Source organism: Rhineura floridana, chromosome 2, assembly GCF_030035675.1.
Source record: "Rhineura floridana isolate rRhiFlo1 chromosome 2, rRhiFlo1.hap2, whole genome shotgun sequence".
Classification (NCBI taxonomy): Eukaryota; Metazoa; Chordata; class Lepidosauria; order Squamata; family Rhineuridae; genus Rhineura; species Rhineura floridana.
The window spans coordinates 172,884,726-172,910,496 of NC_084481.1; the positions used below are offsets into that span (position 1 = coordinate 172,884,726).

The 25,771-nt window shown below is 40.7% G+C and overlaps 1 protein-coding gene across 1 annotated transcript in view; it reads left to right on the forward strand.

Annotated features, from left to right (window-relative positions):
• Positions 1 to 25,771, forward strand: part of AVEN (apoptosis and caspase activation inhibitor) — a 205,031-nt gene that overhangs the window by 16,905 nt on the left and 162,355 nt on the right. The window contains exon 2 of the mRNA XM_061611482.1: positions 25,565 to 25,736. Coding sequence (XP_061467466.1) covers positions 25,565 to 25,736 — 172 coding nt within the window. The remainder of the gene's footprint in view (positions 1 to 25,564; positions 25,737 to 25,771) is intronic.

Here is a 25,771-nt window from a genome sequence, read left to right on the forward strand (position 1 = left end):
TTACAAACGATCTGCCAATTTGGCCCCCAGTCTCTGTTAGTGAGGTTAACTCTTTAATTACTAGCCTGAAGTTGGGTAAAGTCCCAGGCCTGACAACATTATCCTGGAGGTAATTAAATCCAACCCAGAGTGGTGGGCTCCAGTTCTGGCAGCCCTCTTTACAAGCATTGAGCGAACTCTCTGTATCCCAGAAGACTGGGGCTTGGCTACTATTGTTCCAATCTTTAAAAAGGGCAGCCGGACGGACCCAGCCAACTATAGGCCTATCACCCTCCTGAACATCCTAAGCAAGCTTTATGCAAGCCATTTGCAAATAAAACTGCAGACTTGGATGGAACAGGAAAATATTCTGGAGGAGGAGCAAGCTGGCTTTAGGACGAGTCACTCTCCCCTGGACCATGTTTTTGTGCTTCAACATCTTGTAGAAAAATATACTGCCAAGCCAAGGGGTGCTCTCTATGTTGCTTTCATCGATTTTAAGGCTGCATTTGATTCCATCTCGAGAGACAAACTTTGGTCCAAACTCGAATCCACCACTATGGATAGTCGCCTATTAGCTCTGATCCATGGCCTATATCAGAATACCCAGGTCCGGATCAGATGCAACTGTGCTGGTAATCTTTCTAGACCCATTTCCACCCTCAAGGGAGTTAAGCAGGGCTGCATCTTGGCCCCCACTCTTTTCAACCTGTACATTAACTCCCTAATTAAAAATCTGATGCAAAGCCCTATGCATCACCCTACTCTTATCAAACAGACCTCTCTCTGTTTTACTATATGCAGATGACGCAGTACTTTTGTCGCTCTCAAGTACTGGTCTTCGCTGTTTATTAAGAGCCCTTTCTAGCCATTGTACTAATGATTTGTTGGTGATTAATCACAACAAATCCAAGGTCGTAGTATTCACCAGGAAGAGGGTAAAACTTCGGTGGCAAGTAAATGGCACTCCTATTGAACAAGTTCCATCATATAGAATCTGGGAATAACCCTTCATTCTTCTGGACTTTGGCACCTGCAGGCAACGAACGCTAGAGCGATCGCTATGAGAAGCACAAAGGCTCCCCTATCCTTCTTCTGTACGAAGGGTGGCCAATATGTGCCATCTGTGCTGCAGGTATTTTCTGCCAAAGTCATCTCGCAATTGTTATATGGTGCCCAGATAAGTGTCTATGATAGCCACACTCCCTTTGAAACAATTCAATCTAAGTTTCTAAGAAATATTCCAGGTACCCCCTCCTGTATTTCGAATGCAAAACTTCATTTTGAAGTTGGCCTGCCTACTACTGAGACCCGCATATGGGTGCTCAAATTTCGGTACTGGCTAAAACTGATCTTTATCCCAGTTGGTCTGGCTCCCCTTGTATTGTTGGATAATTATCAATCTAAATGGAAGAAATCCTTATCCATTAAACTCTCTATGTTAGGGTTCTCCCCCCCAAAATATTTTAGCGCTAGGCCTTTCTAAGGCACAAGCGGCTATTACGCAGAGAATCTTTGATATGCCCCTCACTGGTTTTAACCTTGATTTTAATCCCTACCCTAAGGTTTTTACTGCGGCGCATTATCTAGCCTTTCTCCACATTCCTAGGCTTAGAAAAGCATTTACATTGGCCAAATATAATGTTCTGCCATCTGCTCTTTTAGAGGGCAGGTTTCGAAAAATCCCCCTTGCCGAACGTTATTGCCCATGTGATACTGGTGCTATTGAGACTGTAAGTCATGCTTTACTAGAATGTGCCTTTTATAACGACCTCCGTAGGCGGTTTATTATCCCTACTCTCCAGAAGCTTCCGGGCTGGGACACTGCTTTTTATGTGCAATACTTTTTTGTAGATAAAGACCCCCGAATAACATCTAAGGTAGCGAGTTTGTTTGCTGCAGTGATTCATCTTCGCAAAGTGCTGATAAGCCAAGGACCGCTGCATTTTGCAGCATGTGTTTAAATTGCATGTATATGCTTATTGGCTTACAAGTATTGCATTGTTAACTTTATCTTATCATGTTTATATTTGTACGGTAATATCTGCTGGTCTCTGACCATAATAATAAAATCAATCAATCAAACCTGTGGCTAAGCCTTAGACTTCCAGTTTTGTAAGGTTACATGAAGTTCCAACAATACAGAGAATGGTTGTATCTAACAATAAGAGAAACAAAAATGGCATATAATAAATGTAAAACCTTCACTGAACACTATCAGATCAGGAACAAAATTTTGGAGTTGAATAACAGGCTAAAGCAACATGCCACAATCAATAAGCTCGAATTGCTGGCCTAGTTTACTCGTATACAAACTCCCCTTTATTTCTTACCCATCCAATTTCTTTGTCCAGTATTGAGTTTAAGGTGGGCTTGGGAGGTGTGGATGATCATTAGGAGATTAGTGTATTTTGGGGACATGTAATGAATATTTTATTGTATTGTTATTTTGGAAATAACATATGCAAGCAGGGAAGAAATCTTAACCATGATAATATGCCTTTTCCCTAATCCATCCTTTGCCAACCTAGTGCTGTGCAGATGTTTTGGATTACAATTCCCATCAGCCTTCGCTATTGGGAATGCTGGCAGGGTCTGGTGGGAGTTGTAGCCCAACATCCCTTGGAGCAGCCTTTCCCAACCAGTGTGCCTCCAGATGTTGTTGGACCACAACTCCCATTTTTCCTGACCATTGGCAATGCTGGCTGAGGCTGATGGGAGTTGTGGTCCAACAACATCTGGAGGCACACTGGTTGGGAAAGGCTGCCTTGGAGGATACTAGGTTTGCAAAGGATGGATTAGGAAAAAAGACACATTGTCCTGGTTAAGGTTTTTTCCTCAGCTTGCAAATTTTATTTTCAAGACATGTATAACTGCACTTTTGCTTTGCTAGCCTTATAGGACATGGTCTCCTATGGTCTGTTTCAGTAGAAATCTTCATGATGCAAATCTGGGAAATAATCTATATGTCCATATGTTCTTGTATTACAATTAAACAAAATACACATTTTAAAAATGAAGGCGATTGTAGAGATAAGAACACAAGAAGAGACCTGATGGATCAGACCAAAGGCCCCTCTAGTTCAGCATTCTGTTTCTCACAGTAGGCAGGCCAACCAGATGCCTATGAAAAGCCCACAAACAGGACATCAGGGCAGTATCCCTCTCATGCTTCATTCCTCAGCAATTGGTAATCACAGGCATGCTGCTTCTAATTCTGGAGGTAGAAAAATCAACTCATTCAAAATGTGGTGTTGGAGGAGAGCTTTGCACATACTGTGGACTGCGAAAAAGACAAATAATTGGGTGTTAGTACAAATTAAACCAGAACTGTCACTAGAAGCTAAAATGATGAAATTGAAGTTAGAATCATAGAATCATAAAATAGTAGAGTTGGAAGGGGCCTACAAGGCCATCGAGTCCAACCATACGTCGGACACATAATGAGAAGATGTGATGAACTAGAAAAGACAAAAATGCTTGGAAAAACAGAAGGAAGTAGAAAAAGATGAAGGCCAAACAAGAGATGGCTTGATTCCATAAAGGAAGCCACAGACCTGAACTTACAAGATCTGAACAGAGTTGTTCACGACAGATGCTGTTGGAGGTCGCTGATTCATAGGGTCGCCATAAGTCAGAATTGACTTGAAGGCATATAACAACACAGCATATAGTCATCATGAGTGGTAGTCATTTATAGTGTCCCTTGAAGTTATTTAACCCCCGCTTTAAATCCCATTTAAGTTAGTGGATGGAGTAGGGAATTGCCTGGGTTAACTATGAGATCCTTGAAGAAGTACCCAGGTTCTACTATTGTGAGACATGAAAAAAAAAATCTCCCTATTCACTTTCTCCACACAATGCATATTTTTAAAAAATAACCTGTATCATGTCCTTCCTCACAATTTTTCTGAAATAAAAAGTCCTAAACATTGTAATCTTTGTAGGGGAGTTGCTCTGGCCTGATAATCTTGATTGCTGTTTTATGCACCTATGTAAGGCTATTATTGTTTTGTCATTGAAACTCTTTCTGTTTTATCCAAGTTTTGAATGAACACTATTTAATGGCTGAAAAGGAAACGGTTAGCAATGAACAGCTGGTGGAGTAGGCAGTTAACCTTTCCCTTTCATATTCATCATGTGCAATATTTTCTGTATACGCTTATCTCTAGTTGTTAGGGCAGGTTGACTGCTAAAAGAAACATTGGGAAAGGGATCAGTGACTGCCCATCCACATGCCTTAGTAGGGCCTAGATGCTAAAGTGCAAAATAAGAGACTAGAAGGGACAAAGAGCAACTTTCCTCCCAGGAAATTTTCCTCTTTTTATGAGCATTGGCTCTTTCTTGCATTAGTACAGCTGTTGGCAATTAGAAGGTTATAGGTTATACATGCAGATTTACAGAGTGATCTTGACAACATTTACTCTCATTGGTTTCAATAGGATTTACTTCCAGACAAGTAGGCTAGGAGTGGAGTAATTTTTTTCCTAAAGGTCTATTATCCATTGAAAGCTAACTCATTTTTTATCTTTGTGTTAACCAAATTGTAAAGGCTGTTTTCAATTTGTTCTTAAAAGGAGGTGAAATTGCCTATACAAAAGTGTTGGACATCATCCTTTGATCCATGCCTGGTGAATAATGTGCTAATTTTATAATGTTTCTTTTCAGGATTACAAGCAGGTGAACATCCATCTATCTGAGTACTGATACTTTTAGGTGACTTACCCCCCTCCCAAAAACAAATAAATAAAATTGAACTAGAATTGCTGGGAAACTAAAATCTGAGTGTGCCATGAGAGAATCTGGTGATGTAATCCTTTGATTACTAGGATGTCTGTTATAAGAGAGAAACCAAGAGATGGGGAGAGTTTGGTTTGTGAAGTAGAGTTCATTAATAATTTGAAATGCATCTGCTTACAATGTCTTTAATTAGAAATCTGGAATATTTTATCTGTAATTTGTGAGACGCAAGTAATCTTGTAATCCCTTTGTTGTTAATGTGTCTTCAAGTCGATTATGGTGACCCTATGAAAAAATGAAATAGGGTTTTCATGGTAAGTGGTATTCAGAGGTGGTTTACCATTGCCTTCCTCTGAGGCTGAGAGGCAGTGACTGGCCCATGGTCACCCAGTGAACTTCATGGCTGTGTAGGGATTCGAACCCTGGTCTCCCAGGTCGTAGTCCAACACCTTAACCACTACACCACACTGGCTCTCTGTAATGCCTTACGTAGGGTAATATTTGAACTGGTATAGTGCAAAGTATATGATCAGCTAGATAGTCCATAGGAACCAGTGGGTCGTATATCAAACAATAATTGTAATTATTTTATTTTATTACCTAAAAGCCAATGATTACCTTTTTTCTGATTCCTAGTAAATACTTTTTTAAAAGTTAGTGTTTTCTGCCTTTTGATTAGAACCTAAATCATAGAACCTAATCATGCTTGACCTTGGTAAAAATCTTTCAGGACTGGGCTGTGGTGTCAGTTTTCCCACAGAAAGAGCCTATTTCCTATTCTGTAGTTTTCAGTCTTTTAGACCTCAGACCCATCTTTAGCCCTAACATGCATTTGGAGGACCCACTTCATAATTTTATACCACATATTTGTAAGGTGGTAGTGCTGATGTTGTAACCCACCTTATGTCATGCTGTGACCTAGTACTGATTTTAATCCACTAGTTAAAAACCAGTGGTGTCTTTAATTACCAAAAGTGGAAGACGTAGGGGAGTAGTATATGTATTTAAATTTGAGTTAGCAATTTCCCTTCTCAAATATGGCTTTAAATTGACACTGTTGGGGTGTGTAAAGTGGGGGTAGTTATACCCACTTAGACTCCCCTCAGTTTGTCTTATTCCCTTGGCTCTATGCCATGCTCTTCAAAGAGGCTGCACATACAGTGCATGTCTTCTGAGTTGGAGTGAAGGAGATTTGAGGTTGCTTAGCAACCACCAAATATGCGTCAGAACTTGAAAATGAGAAAGCCATCTTGTTCAACTTATTTATTTTTTGTATTCTGAAAAAGCAAAACGACAATGCTATTGCAATTATAGCTATAAAGGCAAAAGTCAGTAGGTGTCTTTTCTGAACTCTTCAATTTTGTTGAAGGCTGTAAACCTGTTCATACTTACTCCCAAGTAAGTCTTACTGAACGCAAGGAGTCTTATTCCAAATACAACAGAGTCTTGTGACATTTTTGAGACTAACACAAGTGGTCCCAAACTATCGTCTGTGGACCACCGGTGGTCTGTAAGCTTCGTTCAGGTGGTCTGCAATGTGTCTGGTGGATTTGTGGTTGAAGATGGAAGACAGCACACCTGTCACATTAAATATTCATATTGATTTTTAATTGCATTTTATTGCTGCTTTTATTTCTTATATTCTATTTTAAGGTGTAGTGGTTAGAGTGTTGAACTATGACCTGGGAGACCAGGGTTCCAATCCCCACACAGCCATGAAGCTCACTGGGTGACCTTGGGCCAGTCACTGCCTCTCAGTCTCAGAAGAAGGCAATGGTAAACCCCCTCTGAATACCGCTTACCATGAAAACCCTATTCATAGGGTCTCCATAAGTCAGGTTCGACTTGAAGGCATTCCTTTTCCATTTCCATTTTAATGCATGACAACTTGAATTCTATGGGACACTGTATATACAATACGTAAGAAATAAAAAAGCAATAAAAATAATATTTAAAAACCATAAAGCACCTAGCACAGCGCATAACAATTGCTGCAAAAGGCAGAAAAATCAGTAAGTGGTCCACCAAGATCCTCAGTAGTTTTCAAGTGGTCCATGGGGTAAAAAAGTGTGGGAACCACTGAACTAACACATTTATTATGGTATGAGCTTTTGTGGACGACAGTCCACTTCATCAGATGCTTGAAGTGTTAACCTCAGTTGCAGTGCATGCACGCACAGTTTGGGGAAGAGAATGTAATTTCAGAATGAAATTAAATGCAGAAGTATAGGCAGAAAGTACAAACAGTAATAATTATGTTATTAACTATGGCCATTACTAAAAAAAACAGTTGTTAATAACAGACATCCTGGCATTGGTAAGCCAATTTTTATATGCTGAACCTCTTGTTGAATCAGAGGTTTCATGTTGCAGTATCTCTTTGAAGTTCTCTTGTTCCAGTATGGCAACTTAAAGGTCAGTTACAGAGTTGGGAGGTTGAAATGTCCACCTACTATTTTTTAAATATATCTACTAACAATTCCCCTCTGCATTCAGTGTAGGACAAAACAGGGCAGGATCTATGTAAAGGAATAATTGGACACAAATCTGACGTGAGAAATGACAAGATCTGAAAGCAGTGGGGGAACATGCCAACATCCCTGACTACTTCTCTGGAAATTCTTCCAATTAATGTGCCTAGATCCATGGATTTGCTATAGTGGCTGTTGAATGGGTTGAGGGTGATACAGGGTGCTTACATCCACTGCTGGGCTAATAATGCATACAGGACCTTTCACTGCATTAATTATCAGGTCAAGATTCATACATATCAGCTTTGTTTGGAGTTGCTACAAATACAGCAGTAGCCATGCAGACTTCTGCAATGCTTGTGGTCCTCTGAGGTAGGGTGAGAGACTGCAAATGTTTGGTATTAATGGTGTGGAGGTGCTTAAAGGTAATGGTTCAAAAAGAGTGATGTTTAAGTGTATTGACAGTGCAAGATTGTCTTTTTCCTTTCTTGGAAAAATAAATAGGTGAACAATCTTACTAGTTTCCAGCTCCATTTAACGCAATCATGTTGTTTTGAAAACACAAAAAAGATTTCATTGAATTAAAAGTGGTGTATGTGTTCGTGAGCATGCATGTGCATATAAAATAACTCATTGCTGGCAAAGACAAGTCTGAATAGTCAGGCATTCTTTCATAGTAAGGAGTTTCAATCTTGAACAAATTATTATTTCATGATGATGGAGTGGTGCCATTTTATGTATATTTGAGTCTGTGCCTGTGTCTGATCGTTCCTGTATTGTGAAACTAAGGCTCTGCTTATGGAAGAGGCTTCTGTGTTGATGTAAACACTACTAACGGAATTGTGCACACTAAATAATACTTGCAAGCAGGGTTGTTATGAAAGGTTTCGATGAAAGGTTACTGTATGGTTATCCGCAGGTCTGCCTTCAGAGAAGCTCCATATTATGGCTTCTTTGTAAGGCATTTTTTGTAGGTGGGAATGAATTCCTTAGTACAAACAACAGTGTTGTTTGAGTACAAATTAAGAATGCAATTTATGAATAGTGCATATATGTTCATGTATGTGTTGCATGCAAGCAAGTGTAATCCTGGAAAGGATTGGCATGCCATGCAGTAGGATAAAGTAGCATGCTTCAGGCAGCACCGTGGGATTTGTGTGTGGAATAGATAAAGGCAGGAATTGATGGCTGAATGGTGCAGCAAGACTTTTTTTAAAGTGTTGGACGTAACAGGAGGGTTAAACCATTTGGGCTCTGCTTACGGCAGTAAAATGTCTTCAGCCAGCACTGCCTCTGATCCTTACTAGACAACCACTTGCGTATATTTTGTTGGCAAAACCAATTTTTGTATGCTGTGCCATGTATGAAATTATGCTGTTTGTATTTTGTTGTTGGGACTTGGTTCCTGAATACAAAAATACTTGTATGAAGAAGACTGTGTGTGGGAGGGTTAGACTGGAATGGGCTGAGGCAGCTACAGCCATGGAAGCTGATGTGTGGGAGGAATTGCTTGGAGGGAGTGAGGAGAGTCATTTGTAAATAGTCCCCCTAAGTGCTGATTTTTGTGTTTTTTCGTAACATGAGTCATTTTAACTCTGGCTTTAGCTCTTCCAGCTGGTTGTGAATGAAATAGTTGAAACCAGGCAACCATGTGAATGTTAGTTTTCTTCTTAAAACTATTTGTTTCTTTAGTGGTCATACTTTCCATTGATAATGTATTGAAAGTCTAAGACCCAGGTAGTATTTCTCCTTACTGATATCAAACTGAAAGAAAAAACCCACAAAGGATTGTAGTCAACTTAGTCCTACTCAGAGCAGACCCACTGAAATGAATGAACTTAAGTTAGTCATGTATATTAACTTCAGTGATCTACTCTGAGTAGGACTGGCATTGAATACCACCCAAAGAGTCTTGTGGCGCCTTAGGGACTAACAGATCTGTTACAGATCAATCCAACCCCCTGACCCACTGTGCTGGGTGCTCTGCTGACAAGAAGCACCCAATGTACCTGCCTTAGTGGTGGGCAGGCGGAAGGCTAGCCCTGGTGGTATCCCCACCAGTGGAAACTCCCAGAGTGGGGTGCTTCAGGGGCACAGTTGGCACAGAATCTGCTGGATCCTGTGCCAACCCTGCTGCCATCATGTAACTGCAATGATCCCCATTTGGACCTTTTTGCTGCACCAGCCTGAGAGCTGGCACAGGGAAGGGGTATTTTTCCCTGCCCCTCATCTCCCAGCCTGTGAGGATGAGCAGCAAAAGTATAGTAGCAGCAGTGGCGATGCTGCTGTCAGCTAGAGGTTTGGATTGATCCCTTAGTCCTTAAGGTGCCACAAGACTCTGTGTTGTGCTTGCTGCAACAAACTAACACTGCTAGCTCTCCAAAAAGTGTTACTTAAAACTGAACCGTGATAATTTTGTTAGTTTTTATTTTCTATTTTGTGATAATCACTTAGCAAGTAAAACCCTGCAACAGTTGTAAAGGTAGTCTCTTAATAGAATAGAATGTATGAAATAGTTAAAATTGTTTTTTTGGCAAGATTTTTAACATGCACAAGTTTTTATGTTCCATTCTTTGTAGAAAATATACATGGTGGCCTAGAAAACAGCTGTAATGGGATGAGGCATCCCAGATTCTGGCTTCCTGGATGTGCAAACCAAGATTGCTAGAAGCTGAGGCTACATTCATGGTTTTGTTATTTATAACGTGGCAAAGTGTGTGATAATTTGTTTTCATATGGGTGGAGGGGAAGTATTTGTGCCACATCCTTTTTTTATAACATAGCCAATATTTCAGTTTTTCAGTTGGAGCCTGAGTGATGCAAATGGATGCTTATGTGAGAATGAAAGAAATGTCATCAAATTAAGGTCTTTCATTCTTAGAGGCAAAATGGTAGCTCTGTTCAGTCATTACTTTAATAGTACACTAGATGTGTTGAGGAATGAGACCATACCCTGCTGGCACTAGACTGATGGTTCATGGTAAGCCAGACAAGTGAAAAGGGGAGCCAAGGTAGGCCCTCTGCATGATCAGCACGCGAGCATACGGCTTACACACATTGGTGCTGCTTTTCAAATGTCCTACTAAAAGCATAGATACTAGGGGTAGGCTCTGTTCACACCTCAAGTGTCCACCTCCACACATGTTTAATGAGCGTATGGAACAATAACTGAACAAAGCTAGTGTACCTGTTACAGCACTGGTCAATGTTTGTCCCCCAGTTTTCACTGATCCTAAATGCCAGTTATTTGTAGAAATCTGTAACTGTGTCTGCCAAAAACCCCAAACAACCCCCCCAAAATAAGGCATACAGATGAGGTGTTAATATGCATAATTTAATGTTAACATGTGGAGATAGAATTCCACTATCTGTATCTATAGTAGAGTATTGTTTCCAATGATGGCTTCCATTATTTAACAGAGTTCAATCACCCTAGTCTTTTTCTTAGTTCTTGGAGATAACCACCATATTTGTAAAAGGACAAAAGAGGGACACCGTCTTCTGTTCTATGTCCCATATGAGGTCAAAGTTAATGGCCTGATGTCCAGCATTTATGAAGGTTTTTTCTGTAGTTTTATGGTCTTCCATAAATGTACATGACATAGATTAAAAAGTTGTGTGCCCAGTACCTATTTCTCTAGTTGACCTTTTTTTCTAATTAAACTTTTTACCTGGTAGATTTTTCTAAAGGTCACAGATGGAGGAAGTAAGTGAAGAGAATTATTCTACATTGCATGAGGTGTAATATTATTGGCACTAGGAGGACAATAAGTTATAAATTATCACAGTTACCAAAGGGCAACCCTTAGAGCAGTGGTTCCCAACCTTTATGAGCATGGGACCCCCTTTATAAGCTGAAAAAAAATTGTGACCCCCTCCCCCCAGGGAGGCAGACTGGCTGTCAGGAAGGAAGGGGGAAAGCAGTCTTTCTTTGCAGGCTTGCTTCTTTTTGCTTCACAAAAAGCCCTCTCCTCTCATTCTACGTAAGGGTGTTGCCAGTAGCAGCAGTGCAAGGAGATGGGAATCAGTGATAGTAATCCCCTCTTCTTCCTGGTAGCTCCACCCTCAGCCTCCTTTGGCATCTGCCATGTATTTTATAGGCAGATGCTTGCCCTTAGTGTGCCTGAAAGACGCTCTGGAGCTTCAGAAAAGGCCTCCCCTCTTGTTTGGAGCAAGGGGGAGGAGTCATCTGCAGCGGCAGTGGAAAGCAGTCAGTGTAGAAGGACTGAAGACTTTTTTAAAAAATTAATAAATAATTCATTTCTTTACTGTTCACGGCCCCCTCTGGATTACTTCGCGGCCCCCCTGGGGGTCCCGGCCCCCAGGTTGGGAACCACTGTCTTAGAGGGCACTAAGGCAAGCTGTATCTATGAATGCCTGAAATGTCAGAATGACAGCAGTGTAACATGTATGTAAACAAATTGAGCAATATATTTCACCTTTCCCAGATTTGTTTTCTTTTGCACTGTCCAGTTTTATAATTTTGACAGTCCCTGCTGATTTCATTTCAGCAGTACTATTTAAAACCGTTGTGTTAGCAGCAGAAAAGCAGAAATGAACATTTCAAAGCTCAAGAAAAGTCATGCTGTTTTGTCTTCAGACTGTAATAATCATCTTCAGGCAAAATCTGAAGAGAGCAAAGTATAAATGCTTGAGGAATGCTAACCCCTACTGTAAGTGTTCAGTAGTATCTGATGAAATTGTGTTTGAATTATTTTTGCCAGTGGTTACTTTCTAATGAATAGTTAATGATTAATTGGAAAGAGAATGAGCTTATCTTCATAATGTGAAACAGGGAAAGCAAGAAGTGTAATGAAGAATGGTTTAATTAATTTCAGGAAGACAGCAAACTAAATTGTTTGATTTCTCATCACACAGTCCCTTCTGTCAGCCACCAGGTTGCTAAAAGAGCAAGCAATATAATTTATTATGCCCATTTTTACAAAAAGGCACAGAGATGATGCACCTTCCCCAGCTTTTTTATATACAGTGCAGGACTAGCATTTTGCCTTGCAGCCAGGAAAAACACAAGCTGTTTCTAGTTGCAGAAATAGTCACTTGTAAATTTTACATAACAGAAAGCCATATTCTTTCCCTAGTTATACTCATTTGTGAGTCTGGGTATCTTGATATTTGTGAATGAGCGCATTGGTATGATTTGTGTAAACTGTTGCATGGTAGGAAAACAGGAACATCACCAAAAATATTAGAGGTTTTCAGTGCAAGAGCTGAAACAAGTACAACCTGCATTGGAAATGATTGTGACAAAAGGAGACTCACTGAAGCCTATGGGCATGGTGAGGAAACACTCCTGTAGAGTTGGCAACTCCCATGTCACCCATGGAGGCCTTCATGGGTGGGATAAAACTCCCCCCCAAGGTAATTGCTCAAAGGCCTATGAATTATGAAGGTAAAACAGGGTGAAGCTTATATGTCTCCTGCCCAGTATAACTAGTTATTGGGATGAAGGTGGGAAAGAGGAATTCTTTTTTGTAGTTTCTGTATGCTCACACTAATGGAATTCTATGACTTTGCAGAGCCAAATTCAGATCAGTGTGAATTTTGAAGGATGGCTGTGTTTCAGTTCTCATGTTATTTCAGAAAGTGTGGATTTGATAAATGTGGCTTTAAATGCAAACTGAATCGAATTTCTTGTTCATCCTTAGTCCCAATCCCATTTACTTGGATGTAAGCTCCATTGAATGTTATGTGAATTTCAGTCAGCCTGGTTAGGATTTCATCCTAAATCCTTGTTTGATTGACATACATTTTTACTTCCTTTATCCAAAATGATGAATCTTTGTACTATAAAGGTTTCCCCCCTCTCCAAAAAGTAGTACAGCTTCAGAGCTGCAATAGAAACTTAATCTGGTCTGATTGCTTCAATTTATTTTACCTGGGAGTAAGCCCTATTAAATATGAAGAGATTTATTTCTGAGTAGACATGTATACGTTGTAAAATGTAATGTAAATGTATGTACTGCCTTCAAGTCGATTCCGACTTATGGCGACCCTATGAATAGGGTTTTCATGGTAAGCGATATTCAGAGGGGGTTTACCATTGCCTCCCTCTGAGGCTGAGAGGCAGTGACTGGCCCAAGGTCACCCAGTGAGCTTCATGGCTGTGTGGGGAATCGAACACTGGTCTCCCAGGTCGTAGTCCAACACCTTAACCACTACGCCACACTGGCTCTCGTATAGTACTGTAAGTTAACTATACTGTGAATTTTAAATGAGTGTCTGAACTTTAGCCTATCTCTTTGGGAATTCAGTTATTATCATCATCATCACCATCTCTTAGGCACCAGCTTTCCCAACTGGGGATAGAACACTTATTAAGCAAACAGCCCTCCCAGCAAGCCACAAATTATAAAATCAAAGCAGGCAAGCACTTCCCTACTAACACCAGTGACATTCCCCACGAACCCAAGCTAGACATCCACAAAGACTCAATGTTTTGTAACTCAAGAAGACTAGCTGCTAAGCAGGAAAGTCCTGTGAAACCTCCCCAACCAAAAAAGGGGTGGGTGAGTGGATAAAGCAGCCCCAATGATGCTTGATGCAACTGTTAAGTAAGCAGCCAGGAGGCTTCAAGCTACTGTTGCCCACGGTGATGCCCCAGCTTCTGCATATTGGAAACAGATCTCTCACTCTCCCTCCTCAAGCTGCGAAGTCCATAAAGTCTCACTCTCCCTTTCCCTTTCCTGATGTGCCTGGAAGCAAATAATGGATCTTCCCTCACTGCCACTGACAAAAGGGGGAGGGGAGAGGCACTGGAGCTTAAATAAGCCCAGCTGGCCCTTTCTCTTGATGCATTCACACCACACACACCTCACTTGTGTGCTGTGCCACTCAGCTCTCTGTGTGGTGGCACCTGACTATGCCAGTTGGAAAGAAGGGGTGGTGACCACGGCTGGGCATGCATGCAGTTCAGGCTTGCAAGTTGGTGGTGCGCATACCAGCCATTAATTATTTTTTTAAATTAATAAATGGTTCTTCACTTGGCTCTTTGCAACTCCCCCCCAGTATAACTTCATGGCCCCAGGTTTGTAACCACCATTTTATGGGCAGCGTAGATGGGAGTTTGCTCATTTAATTCATGTAGTGTGGAGTAGGTTAGACTGAGACATAGTGAATCGTCTTTGTGAATCAGAATAAATTTGAACATGAGTCTTGATGATCTAAGATCTGGATGATCTCCAGCTCTGTTTTCTGAAGTCAGAGACACACGGCACTAGTCAAACTCCACCCCTTTTTACTCCAAAACCTGGGGGAATGTAGTTCTAGTGTGTTTCTGCAAGAAATCAGCCGCCCACAGAAATCAAAACTGTTTGGTAGATCAACTCATTGCCACTACGTGGTGTGTCCAGTGAAAACATTTTGTTTTAGGTTGGGCAGAGACAGTGATTGGCCCAACACTTTGCTGTGTGCAGTTCCAAAATGTCTGAGATCAGCAGCAGGGAAGGGAGATGTGTCCAGCTATGGGCAACCACATTTTAAATACATTTTAAACTGAAGCCAGAGAAAACGATCTAGTTACTTTTGAAGCAGGTAGTGTGTATGCAGCCTACGTCTAATGCTTTGTCCACTACACTGCACCAGCATATCATTATAGTGGTGTGCTGTAGCTACATTCTTACACCCATCTTTTTCATGGTGAATCTGACTGCAGGACTGGTACAACATGATGCCTGTCTGAAACTGCTCTGTATTATATGTTCACTTCCCCTCTCTCCCCCATCCACATTGATGCAGTAAATGTTCCAGTTTACACATTTCATGCTGTTTTAGTCCAGTGCCTGTCGTAAAATGTATTTTGTTAATATTTAAGGTTGACCTTTTATCAATATTTTGTGAAAAAGGGAAAATTACCAGCTAGTAACCAGAAGGTGGTTTGAATTGTCATCTAGGCTCATAAAACCCAGCTTTTGTGTTCTAAAAAATCTTTACTGAAGGTGGAAATCAATGTTAATACTGACAGTAGCAGGCAAACAAGAACAGCTGGAACAAAGAGGTTATTTTACTTCTGTGTGCCTTTGATAACTACTGCACTGATAAAGGCAAATAATATTCTAAAGCATTGGTATATTTAAAATAAATATGAACTCTGAATTTATTAAAGTATTTGGAACAGGCTTGGACTATGAATACTGTATTTCTGGCCTGTCTGTACATATTACAAACATTTGCTATTTAGGTATGTCCACTGAAATGTAGAAAACAGTGACTCTGGAATTAGCCTGCACCTTTTTACATTGTTATGAGAATTTCATGGTTTATTTCATGCTGAAAGAGAGAAAACTGGACCACCACATTACTTACTTTCCATCATAGATATTTTGCCACTGTTATTTCCATATGCAGAAAATTGTGTTTTGATTTAATCTTATTGTAAGTATGGGGTTGTGGGTAGAACCATCTGGTTGCTAGGACAACCCTGGAACATTCATTCAAAAGCTAGCAGCCTGGAGTGGGCGGAAAACCAGTAGAACTTGTCAGTTACAATTGGCTTGTTGGGGACAGAATGCAAGGATCTTGGTGCTGGAGATCTAGTCAGATGAGTTTAAGCATAGATCACCATTAAAATGGTAAATAGTTTGGTTACAGTGTATTTTGAATTTCTGCTAAATGGTTTAAACTGTCACTCAAAATGGTGTTTACAAGGTTCCAACTTAGTACTTTCAGAACTGAAGTTGCTTAACAGCACAATCTTAAGCATGTCGACTTAGAACGGCATGTTTACTGAGAAGCAAGTGGCATTTTGTTCAAGTGGACTTACTTATTAAATGTATATCCTGCCTTTCCTCCCAGAAGGAGCCCAGGAGGAGGACTTACTCCCAGGTATAGGATTACAACCTAAATTAATTTTGTTAAGAGCCTTTTAGTGTTACCCACTTACAACAGTTGAAATTTTGTTTATTGCTGTACCAAAAAAAAGTTACTATTGGCTAAAATCTGTCATTGGGCAGGTGGAAGGTTGCAATGTTGCTGGACATGGAACAGCTAAGGATCATAATTCTGGTTGTTAAAATATTGCTAAACATGGTAAACAGCAATAGCATTATGATTAAGGTGGCATTGGAAGCTAAATACCATGGTTCCCTAGTAAAACTCTGAACTTTGGAAAAAGTTAATAAGTGAGTCAACTTGTGTACATTCTGATTGGTGACTGGCATCCAAACAACTCACTTATCAATGACAGCTCTGACTCATTGGCTAATAACATTGACAGGCAGGAACAGGTAGGTTTGCTTGTTTCACATAAATCACTTAGAAGATTACCTGTACATTTGGCTCCATAACTTTCTAGAGAGGGCTAGAGACTTTTTTAAAAATGGAAGCTCAGATTCTAGGCTACCTGCTTGAGGTGCCATGGAAGGCCTTCATGAGCGCCATGGCACTTGTGGGTGATGGGGTGGTGACCGGTAATCTACAATACGAGGATGACATTAGCAGTGGTGGTGTAAAACATGAATGAAATGATGTATGTGAAGTTCTCTGAACACCCCAAAAGTGCTATATAAATGCTGAGTGGTGTGTTAAAAATTGTAATGACTGGTGTGATAAACTTAAGACTATTGAGGTATGTATCCAGAACTGGAGAATCCTTGTTTTTATGCATAGGTAGTTTGCATTACTTCTTGGCATGTTTTTTTTGAAATTGGTAACATAAAATGTGCTGTTCTAGTTGCTTCAAATGCAGTGTTTAGAATGCTGGAATTGAAGAGTAGGACAACTGACAGTGTTTCATTATGGCAGTGATCTCTGTTCTAGTGGCTAGCTAGTTAAGACTTGATTATTGCAAATGCTAATGTGCAGGGCTGTTGACACAGGGGTACACATGTAATGGTCCCCAAGCCAGCAGGGGGACTGGACTCTTAGTTTTTTTGTTTTTGTTTTTAAGTTGACACTCCCAGTCCATCTGGAGATGATGGGGACTGAACCTTGTGGACCTTCTGCATGTACATGGGGAGGGAATGATGGAGGAAAGTATCCCAGCGGCTTGCGAGGCTGTTTCAGCCGGAGATTATAGGGGAGAATAGCATCACCCAATATGTGCTATCTAACAACTCAGGGCCAGGTAGTACTAGATGTTTAAATCCTTGGGAGCACAGGACAGCACAGGTTCTGTTTCTTCCTGCTGTCGGGAAGACTGACGAAGGCTCTGTGGGGACAATTATGACAGCTCCCGAGTCCCTAGATGTTTCAACTGCTGCTCTTTGAAGGTTCTATGGAGACCATAAGGGAGAATAGCCTCCCCACATGTTATACTCAGGGTCTGTTAGTGCCAGATGTTTTAGCCCCTGTGAATGATGATGTTGCTTTCTGTAATGCAGAGGTGGGAATCCCTTGCCTGTGTGCTGGATATGGCCCCAGCTGGATTCTTTCTGGCCATCTGAGTACCATCCCAGGAGAAACCTGGGAACTGCAGACCAGTCAGCCTGACATCAATCCCTGGGAAAATTCTGGAGCAGATTATAAAGCAATCAGTCTGTAAGCACTTTGAAAATAATGCAGTGATTAATAGAAGCCAACATGGATTTGTCAAGAACAAATCCTGCCAGACTAATCTTATCTCATTTTTTGATAGGACAACCTCCCTGGTAGACTGTGGGAATGCTGTGGACATAATATATCTTGACTTAAGCAAACCTTTTGACAAAGTGCCCCATGATACTCTGATTAGCAAGATAACTAAATATGGGCTGGATGGAACAACTATCAAGTGGACCCACAGTTGGCTACAGATTTGTACTCAGAGTGCTTATCAATAGTTCCTTCTCAAAGTTCCTTCTCCTGGTCCCAGGCTATGGTCCGAAGGCATATGAGGCCAGCACCCTGCTGAAGTGAAGCAGGGTCAGGTCTGGTCAGTGCCTGGATGGGAGACCGCCTGGGAACCATATGTAAGCCGCCTTGGGTTTCTATTATGAAAAGAAAGGCAGGGTATAAATGAAATAAATTATAATAAATAAAGTGGAGGGAGGTAACGAGCAGGTACTGCAGGGCTCAGTCTGGGGCCCAGTACTCTTCAACATTTTTATTAATGACTTAGATGAGAAGGTGCAGGGAATGCTTGTCAAATTTGCAGATGATACAAAATTGGGAGAGATAGCTAATAGCCTGGAGAAAAGAAACAAAATTCAAAGAGTTCTTAATAGGCTGGAGCATTGGGCTGAAAACAACAGAATGAAATTTAACAGAGAGAAGTGCAAAGTTCTGCACCTGGGAAAAAGAAACCAAATGCACAGTTATAAGATGGAGGATACCTGGCTCAGCAATACTACATGCGGGAAGGATCTTGGAATTGTTGTTGATCACAAGCTGAATATGAGCCAACAGTGCTATGTGGCTGCAAAACAGGCAAATTCTATTTTAAGATGCATTAACAGAAGTATAGTTTCCAAATCACATGAAGTACTAGTTCCCCTCTATTTGGCACTGGGTAGGCCTCATCTTGAGTACTGCGCCCAGTTCTGGACACTGTACTTTAAGAAGGATGCAGACAAACGAACAGGTTCAGAGGAGAGCAATAAGGATGATCATGGAACTTGAAATAAAGCTTTATGAAGAAAGACGGAAAGAACTGGGCATGGTTAGCCTTGAGAAGAGAAGACTATGAGGAGATATGATAGCACTCTTCAAGTACTTGAAATATTGTCACACAGAGGAGGGCCAGGCTCTCTTCTCGATCATCCCAGAGTGCAGGACATGAAATAATGGGCTCAAGTTACACGAAGCCAGATTTCAGCTGTATATCAGGAAAAACTTGTTAGAGCGGTGCAACAATAGAACCAATAACTTAGGGAGTTGGTGGGCTCTTCAACACTGGAGTAATTCAAGAAGCAACTGAATATCCACCTGTCGAATATGCGTTGGGCAAGGCATTGGACTTGATGGCCTTATAGGCCCTTCCAGCTCTGCTGTTCTATGATCCCACCCACAGAGAGCAGCTAAGTAGGAAAAATGGCTTTGAAGTTGTGCAAAGTGTGCAATTGTTGGTTTTTGGTCTACAAAAAGATGAAAGCAGAGGGGAAAATGTCAAGGAGACAGTCTTATATTTCCTTCAAAATATGCAAAAATTGTCCTTGCATTTTGCAGTTGCATGCATACAGTTTTTGGGATGCAGCTGCACTTTGAAGTTTGAAGGTTTGAATAGTTGTAAGGCTGAGGTTGTAGTTCCGTTGTGTGTTGAAGTCATTTGCATTCTTTTGGGATTATGGAATTCTTTTTGTGCTTTATACAATCAGGACACACTAAGGGTGTGGGAGGGCTTTTTAAAAAAACAGTCTAGAATGAAATCCCGACAGCTTTCCATTAGGTTAATGCGGTGGTGAGCCTGAAAAAGGTTCTCCATCTAATCCATAAACTAAGGCTGCAATCCTAAATATACTATAGAGCAATGGTTCCCAACCTTTATGAGTACGGGACCCCCTTTATAAGCTCAAAAAAAATTGTGACCCCCTCCCTTGGCTGCCAGGAAGGAAGGGGGAAAGCAGCCTTTCCTTGCAGCCTTGCTTCTTTTTGCTTCACAAAAAGCCCTCTCCTCTCGTTCTGAGTAAGGGCAGCAGCAGCAGTGCAAGGAGATGGGAGTTGGCAATAGTAATCCCCTCTTCTTCCTGGTAGCTCCACCCTCAGCCTCCTTTGGCATCTGCCATGTATTTTATAGGTAGATGCCTGCCCTTGGTGCTCCTGAAAGATGCTCTGGCACTTCGGCGAAAGTCCTCCCCTCTCATTTGGAGCAAGGGGAAGGTGTCATCTGCAGCGGCAGTGGGGAGCAGACAGTGTCCAGGGAGTGAAGACTTTTTTTAAAAAATTAATAAATAATTCATTTCTTTACTGTTCGCTGCTCCCCCTGGATTACTTTGCGGGGCCCCAGGTTGGGAACCACTGCTATAGAGTAAACCTAATTGAACACAGCAGGACTTAAGTCTGAGTAAACATTTATGGGATTGTGCTGAACACTCATGAAAGAAGCAAGATGGCAAAATCTTAGCAGTTCTTAAATTATTATTATTAAAATATTTTTTGTTGTGGCTAAAGTTCCTATTCCACAATCTTTCTAAACATTTAAAACTGCAACTCCTCTCCTCATATTTCAGATCATAAGGATTTTAGGACAACCGCCTCTATTTTTGTTTCTTTTTTTATTTTGAATTACTTTTTTTGTTTTAAAACGTTTGTGAACCACTTTGGACATCTTTGAGCTGAAAAGCAGCCTAAAATATTAACATAAACAAATACATACAGTCTAAAACCAATTATAATTCCAACTCTTTTTTAATGTGTAGGCTAAAGTTTACTTTTATAAGCATTAATATAGTTCTGAACTACATTCAGTGTTTGCTCCAGATTTTGGAGGACCCTTGGGCAAGATGTCCTCAAGAGGAGAGCTCTCTGAGAGGAATCACTGCCTTACTTCTTTCTATAAGAACAGACCATAAGTAAGGATAAGCAAATATGCAGCAGCAACAGCAAAGAGTATGGCAAAACCTCTAAGCAAACATCTGCTTCCAGTCTATCTAGAATGGATGTGGAAAGTAGTCTAGGTTGGTAGGTTACTATGCTTGTGATCAGGAAAAGAAGAAATTAATTTCCAAATTAATGAGAGAGATCTTTAGAGTTTGGGTAGATAGAGGCACAAGGCAGAATGATCGCTGTCAAAATTCACACAAGACTTGCCTATCAGCTAGTTGCAAACTGCTTGTATGAACTTATTGTCTCATATTCTGCATATGTAAACGGTTTTCCATTTTTAGAAAGTATTTGCCAGACATCATTATAAATGTAACTTGTCTCTCTTCAGTAGGCTATGCTTGTGATATACTTCTGTCCTGCTTTCTTGAAACCGGTAGCTAATGTTCCACGTGGCAATCACCAAAGTGCCAAACATTGCAGGTTTATGGTAGCTTCGTATGTGGCACTTTCTCTTTTTCTTCTAGTCAGAAAAAGGGACTAGCACAGTGTTGCCAGAGATTTTTTTAAACGGCTTTACGGTACAGCAAATAAAGATTGTGCTTTCTAAAGTATGGCAAAACTAATATTTGCAGTTAGGATCATGCTTTCCACCTTATGGCTAATTTATACAGTCCACAGCTACTTTGTGAAGTCTATTTTGAATTAGTTCACATGGCTGTAATGTGACTCACATAACACTAGTCCATGTGACAGTGCATGTGTGAAGTGTCTTGCCACACAGATGGGAAAACTTATTTATGCTACTATGGAGTTTTTTGATGGAGGATATATAAATAAAAGTGTGCAGTGATATAAGTAATATTTCCTATCTGTGCGAAGAGACACTGCACAGCTATTGCCAAATGGGATAGTGTTATGTGAAACGCATTACAGCTGCCATATGGAGTTCTTCCTTTAAAATACACACACACATCTGCCTTATAGTAATCAGATCATCTAACTTAATACAATTTATTCAGCCTGGTGTTAACCAAAGCAAGAGCAGCGTGCCATGGTGGGGCAGCAACATCACTGCCATATAGTGGGAGGGCTGAAGTGGTAGTGAGGGCAGGGCTGTGCTGGCATATTGGCAAAATCCCTGATGATGTAGCTCTGACTTCTCTGCCACCTCATGCTTCCCAGCATTCAGCAGTGGTGGAGTTGCTGGGAGGTTATTGCTGCGGCTCTGCCTCACCTGGCACGCGGCTCCTGATTCAGAATCTTAGGTACAAGATTCTGCGCCTTTTTCTGAGAACTTTTTAACTGAACAAGTCAGGGACAGAACCAAGAGACCTTTTGGGGAGCAGAATGCATTTTGCTGCTGAGCCACGGCCCCTCTTTACAGCATGGAGAATGATGCAGTCCACATAGTAATCTGCAACATACAGCGAACTCACTAAGGAGTGTCAGCATTCATATATATATGAATGAGGTGAAAGCTGCTCTTAAAATACTTGGAAGAAACAAATCACCAGGAATAGATGGCATACCAATAGAGTTGCTACCAGCTACTGAGACTGAATCTGTCCAAATTTTGACAAAAATCTGTCAAGAAATATGGAAAACTAAATAATGGTCCACAGACTGGAAGCGTTCAATATACATCCCAATTCCAAAGAAAGGGGATCCCAGGGAATGCAGTAATTATCGAACTATTGCCTTAATATCCCATGCAAGTAAAGTAATGCTCAAGATTCTACAACAAAGGCTCTTACTATATATGGAGCGAGAAATGCCAGACATCCAATCTGAATTTAGAAAGGGAAGAGGCACCAGAGATCATATCGCAAACATATGTTGGATAATGGAACGGACCAAGGAATTTCAGAAGAAAATCACCCTGTGCTTTATAGATTACAGCAAAGCCTTTGACTGTGGAGATCATGAAAAACTATGGAATGCTTTAAAAGAAATCCAGCTTGGACGTCTGTCATTTCTCGCTCCATATATGAAAAGAGCCTTTGTTATAGAATCTTGTGCATTACTTACATGGGATATTAAGGCAATAGTTTGATAATTACTGCATTCCTTGGGATCCCCTTTCTTCGGAGTTGGGTTGTATATTGAATGCTTTCAGTCTGTGGACCACTGTTTAGTTTTCCATATTTCCTGACAGATTTTTGTTAAAATTTGGACAGATTCTGTCTCAGTAGCTGGTAGCAACTCTATTGGTATGCCATCTGTTCCTGGTGATTTGTTTCTTCCAAGTATTTTAAGAGCAGCCTTCACCTCACATTCTTCCCCCAGGCACCTGGTTGGCCACTGTGAGAACAGGATGCTGGACTAGATGGGCCACTGGCCTGATCCAGGAGGCTCTTCTTATGTTCTATAATTTCTGGTTGTTCATCATACGGTTTCTCCATGAATGAATCTGTCATCCTTGCAAATCTTTTATAGAGTTCTTCAGTGTATTGCTTCCATCTTCCTTTTGTTTCATCCTTGTCCCTTTGTTCTCTTTGTCCCTATGTACTAGTCATTGTATTGTTGCATTTAGGGTTCTGACCATGTTTCTACCTCCTTTTGCTTTTGGTTTCCTTCTGTCTTTAACCATTTTAAGAGTTTCGTCAGTCATCCGTTGAGGTCTTTCTCTCTTTTTAACTAGAGGTCTTTTTGCATTCTTCCCTGATAATGTCTCTGACTTCACTCCATAGTTCTTCTGGTTCTCTGTCAACTAAATTTAAAGCCTCAAATCTGTTCCTTATTTGATCTTTGTATGCTTCTGGGATGTTATTTAAATTGTAGCTTGGCATTATGATTGCTTTGTTGGTGTTCTTTAGCTTTTCTCTGATTTTTGATACGACCAGTTCATGATCTGTACCACAGTCTGCTCCTGGTCTTGTTTTCTCAGAAAGTATGGAACTTCTCCATCTTCTGCTACCAGTTATATAATCAATTTGATTCCTATATTGACCATTTGGTGATGTCCACATGTACAGTCATCTTTTTGGTTGCTCAAAAAATGTGTTTGCGAGAAACAAATTATTGATAAATCTTTCTCCTGCTTCATTTCTATCTCCTAAGCCCCGTTTCCCCACAATTCCTAGTTCTTCTCTGTTCCCTACTTTTGCATTCCAGTCCCCTGTGATTATCAGCACATCTTGTTTTGGTGTGTGATTAATTTCTGCGTTAAATCTCTCCAATCCCTGTTTTTCTGCATTTACCATTGGAGCATAGACTTGGATGATGGTTGTGTTATTAGGTTTCCCGTTAAATCTCATTGATATAACTCGCTCAGATCTTATTATAGCACTTTATTGTTTTTGCTACATCACCTCACTATTAAAGCAAACCCCAATTCTTCTTAATTTCTCATTTCCTGCATAAAATATTTTGTAGTTGACTGATTGAAAATGTTCCATTCCTGTTCATTTTAATTCACTCATACCAAGTATTGTAATGTTGATCTGTTCCATTTCTTGCTTGACAATTTCTAACTTTCCCTGGTTCATGCTTCTTACATTCCATGTTCTTATTGTGTGTGTTGCACAACTCCAGACTCTCCTTTTGCATCTGTGTGTATCAGCCTCTGGGCTTCCTTTCAGCTTTGACCCAGCTGCGTCACCAGTCACAGCTTTACTCGTACTTGTCCTTTGTTCTTCCCCAGTAACTTGTTGAGTGCCTTCTGACCTGGGGGTTTCATCTTCCAGCACTATCTCATGTTTCATTTTGGATACTCTGTTCATAGGGTTTTCGTGGTAAGAGGTATTCAGAGGTGGTTTACCATTGCCTTCCTCTGAGTTTGGATGCATCTTAGTCTTGTGTCTCAGCTTTGACCATTCCGCCCTTGGTGCCCCTGCTAGGAGTCTAGCCTCTTGGTCTAGACTCCTGACGGCATTGCTCTCAGCTTCTTCAACACTCTCAAACCTCCTCACCACATTAAGGTGTGCATTCTAGAGGGTATGTGCTTCCATAGTTGGTGGCATTTCCAGGAGGAAGACTTCCAAGCTGTGCACCTGGTCTTTCAGGGGGGAACATAGCCCTACCCAGCACCAGATGCACATCTCCATCCAGATCAGCAGGTTTCCCCACTCACGGAAGCAACGGTCTTTTCTGGATTAAGCTTTAGCTTGTTTGCCCAGAACCTTCCCAAGAATGTTTCCAGACAACAGTTCAGGGTTTCCACAGCATTCCTAGGACTAGTAGGTAGAAAGAACAGGCAGAACTGTGTATTATCTACATATTGAGGACACTTAACCCCAAACATTTGATTACTTCCTCTACCAGCTTCATATAGATGTGAAAAAGCTTGGAGAACAAGAGGGAACCTTGAGGTGTCCAAAAGGCTAGTGTGGTTAACCTTTTTATTTCTTATTTAGAAATTAGTCTACTTACTGTAAAGGCTTATTGTTTTTCAACACTCATATGTTAACCATCCAGATGCTTAGGGGCTTCAGTTAAAATTGTAACCTTTTTGTGTTTGTAATTTCTATAGATAATTTGTGTATTGCAACATGAATTTTTTTAAAAACTAAAGTATTTAAGAGTAGTTTGGGATGGTGCTAGGATTCTTGGTACCCAAGAAAAGACCTCAGCCTGGGGTTAAACCTTGCTTTAACCCCTGACTGAGATCCATTACATATGAAAGAGTATGAATGCCTGATGTACGCTCCTGAAGTGTAAAGGGAGTTTGGTAACCCATCACAGCCTTAAGTCTAAAAAGAAGATAATTAGAAATCCCCAAGATCACCAGTTCCCTATGATATTTACGACAGTGTTTCCATGACGTTTTAGACATATTGATGCAAGTTCTGAGTACTGGAGTGTCAGAGCAGGTAGTTTGCTCACATGTATTAAACTAAATGTTAAGTTGGAACAATAATTAAAGGTATCTGGTTTAATTTATCAGGAAACCAAACGTGAATTACAAGAAAAGGCTAATTAAAGCTCATATTCAATCATTTTGCTGCTACATGTTATAGGCTTCTGCTGATCTTGAATTACGAGAAGAGGAAAAAGAAGAACAGAGAAGTTTTTCAAGAAGAAAGGTAGTTTCCAACTGGCACCGTTATGAAGATACTGAGAAAGAAACACAAAATGAGAACGGTGAATCACAGCGTGGGACAGACTTCAGTGTTTTGCTTAGCTCAGCAGGTAAGCAAGAGAAATAACAAACAGCAGTTAATTTT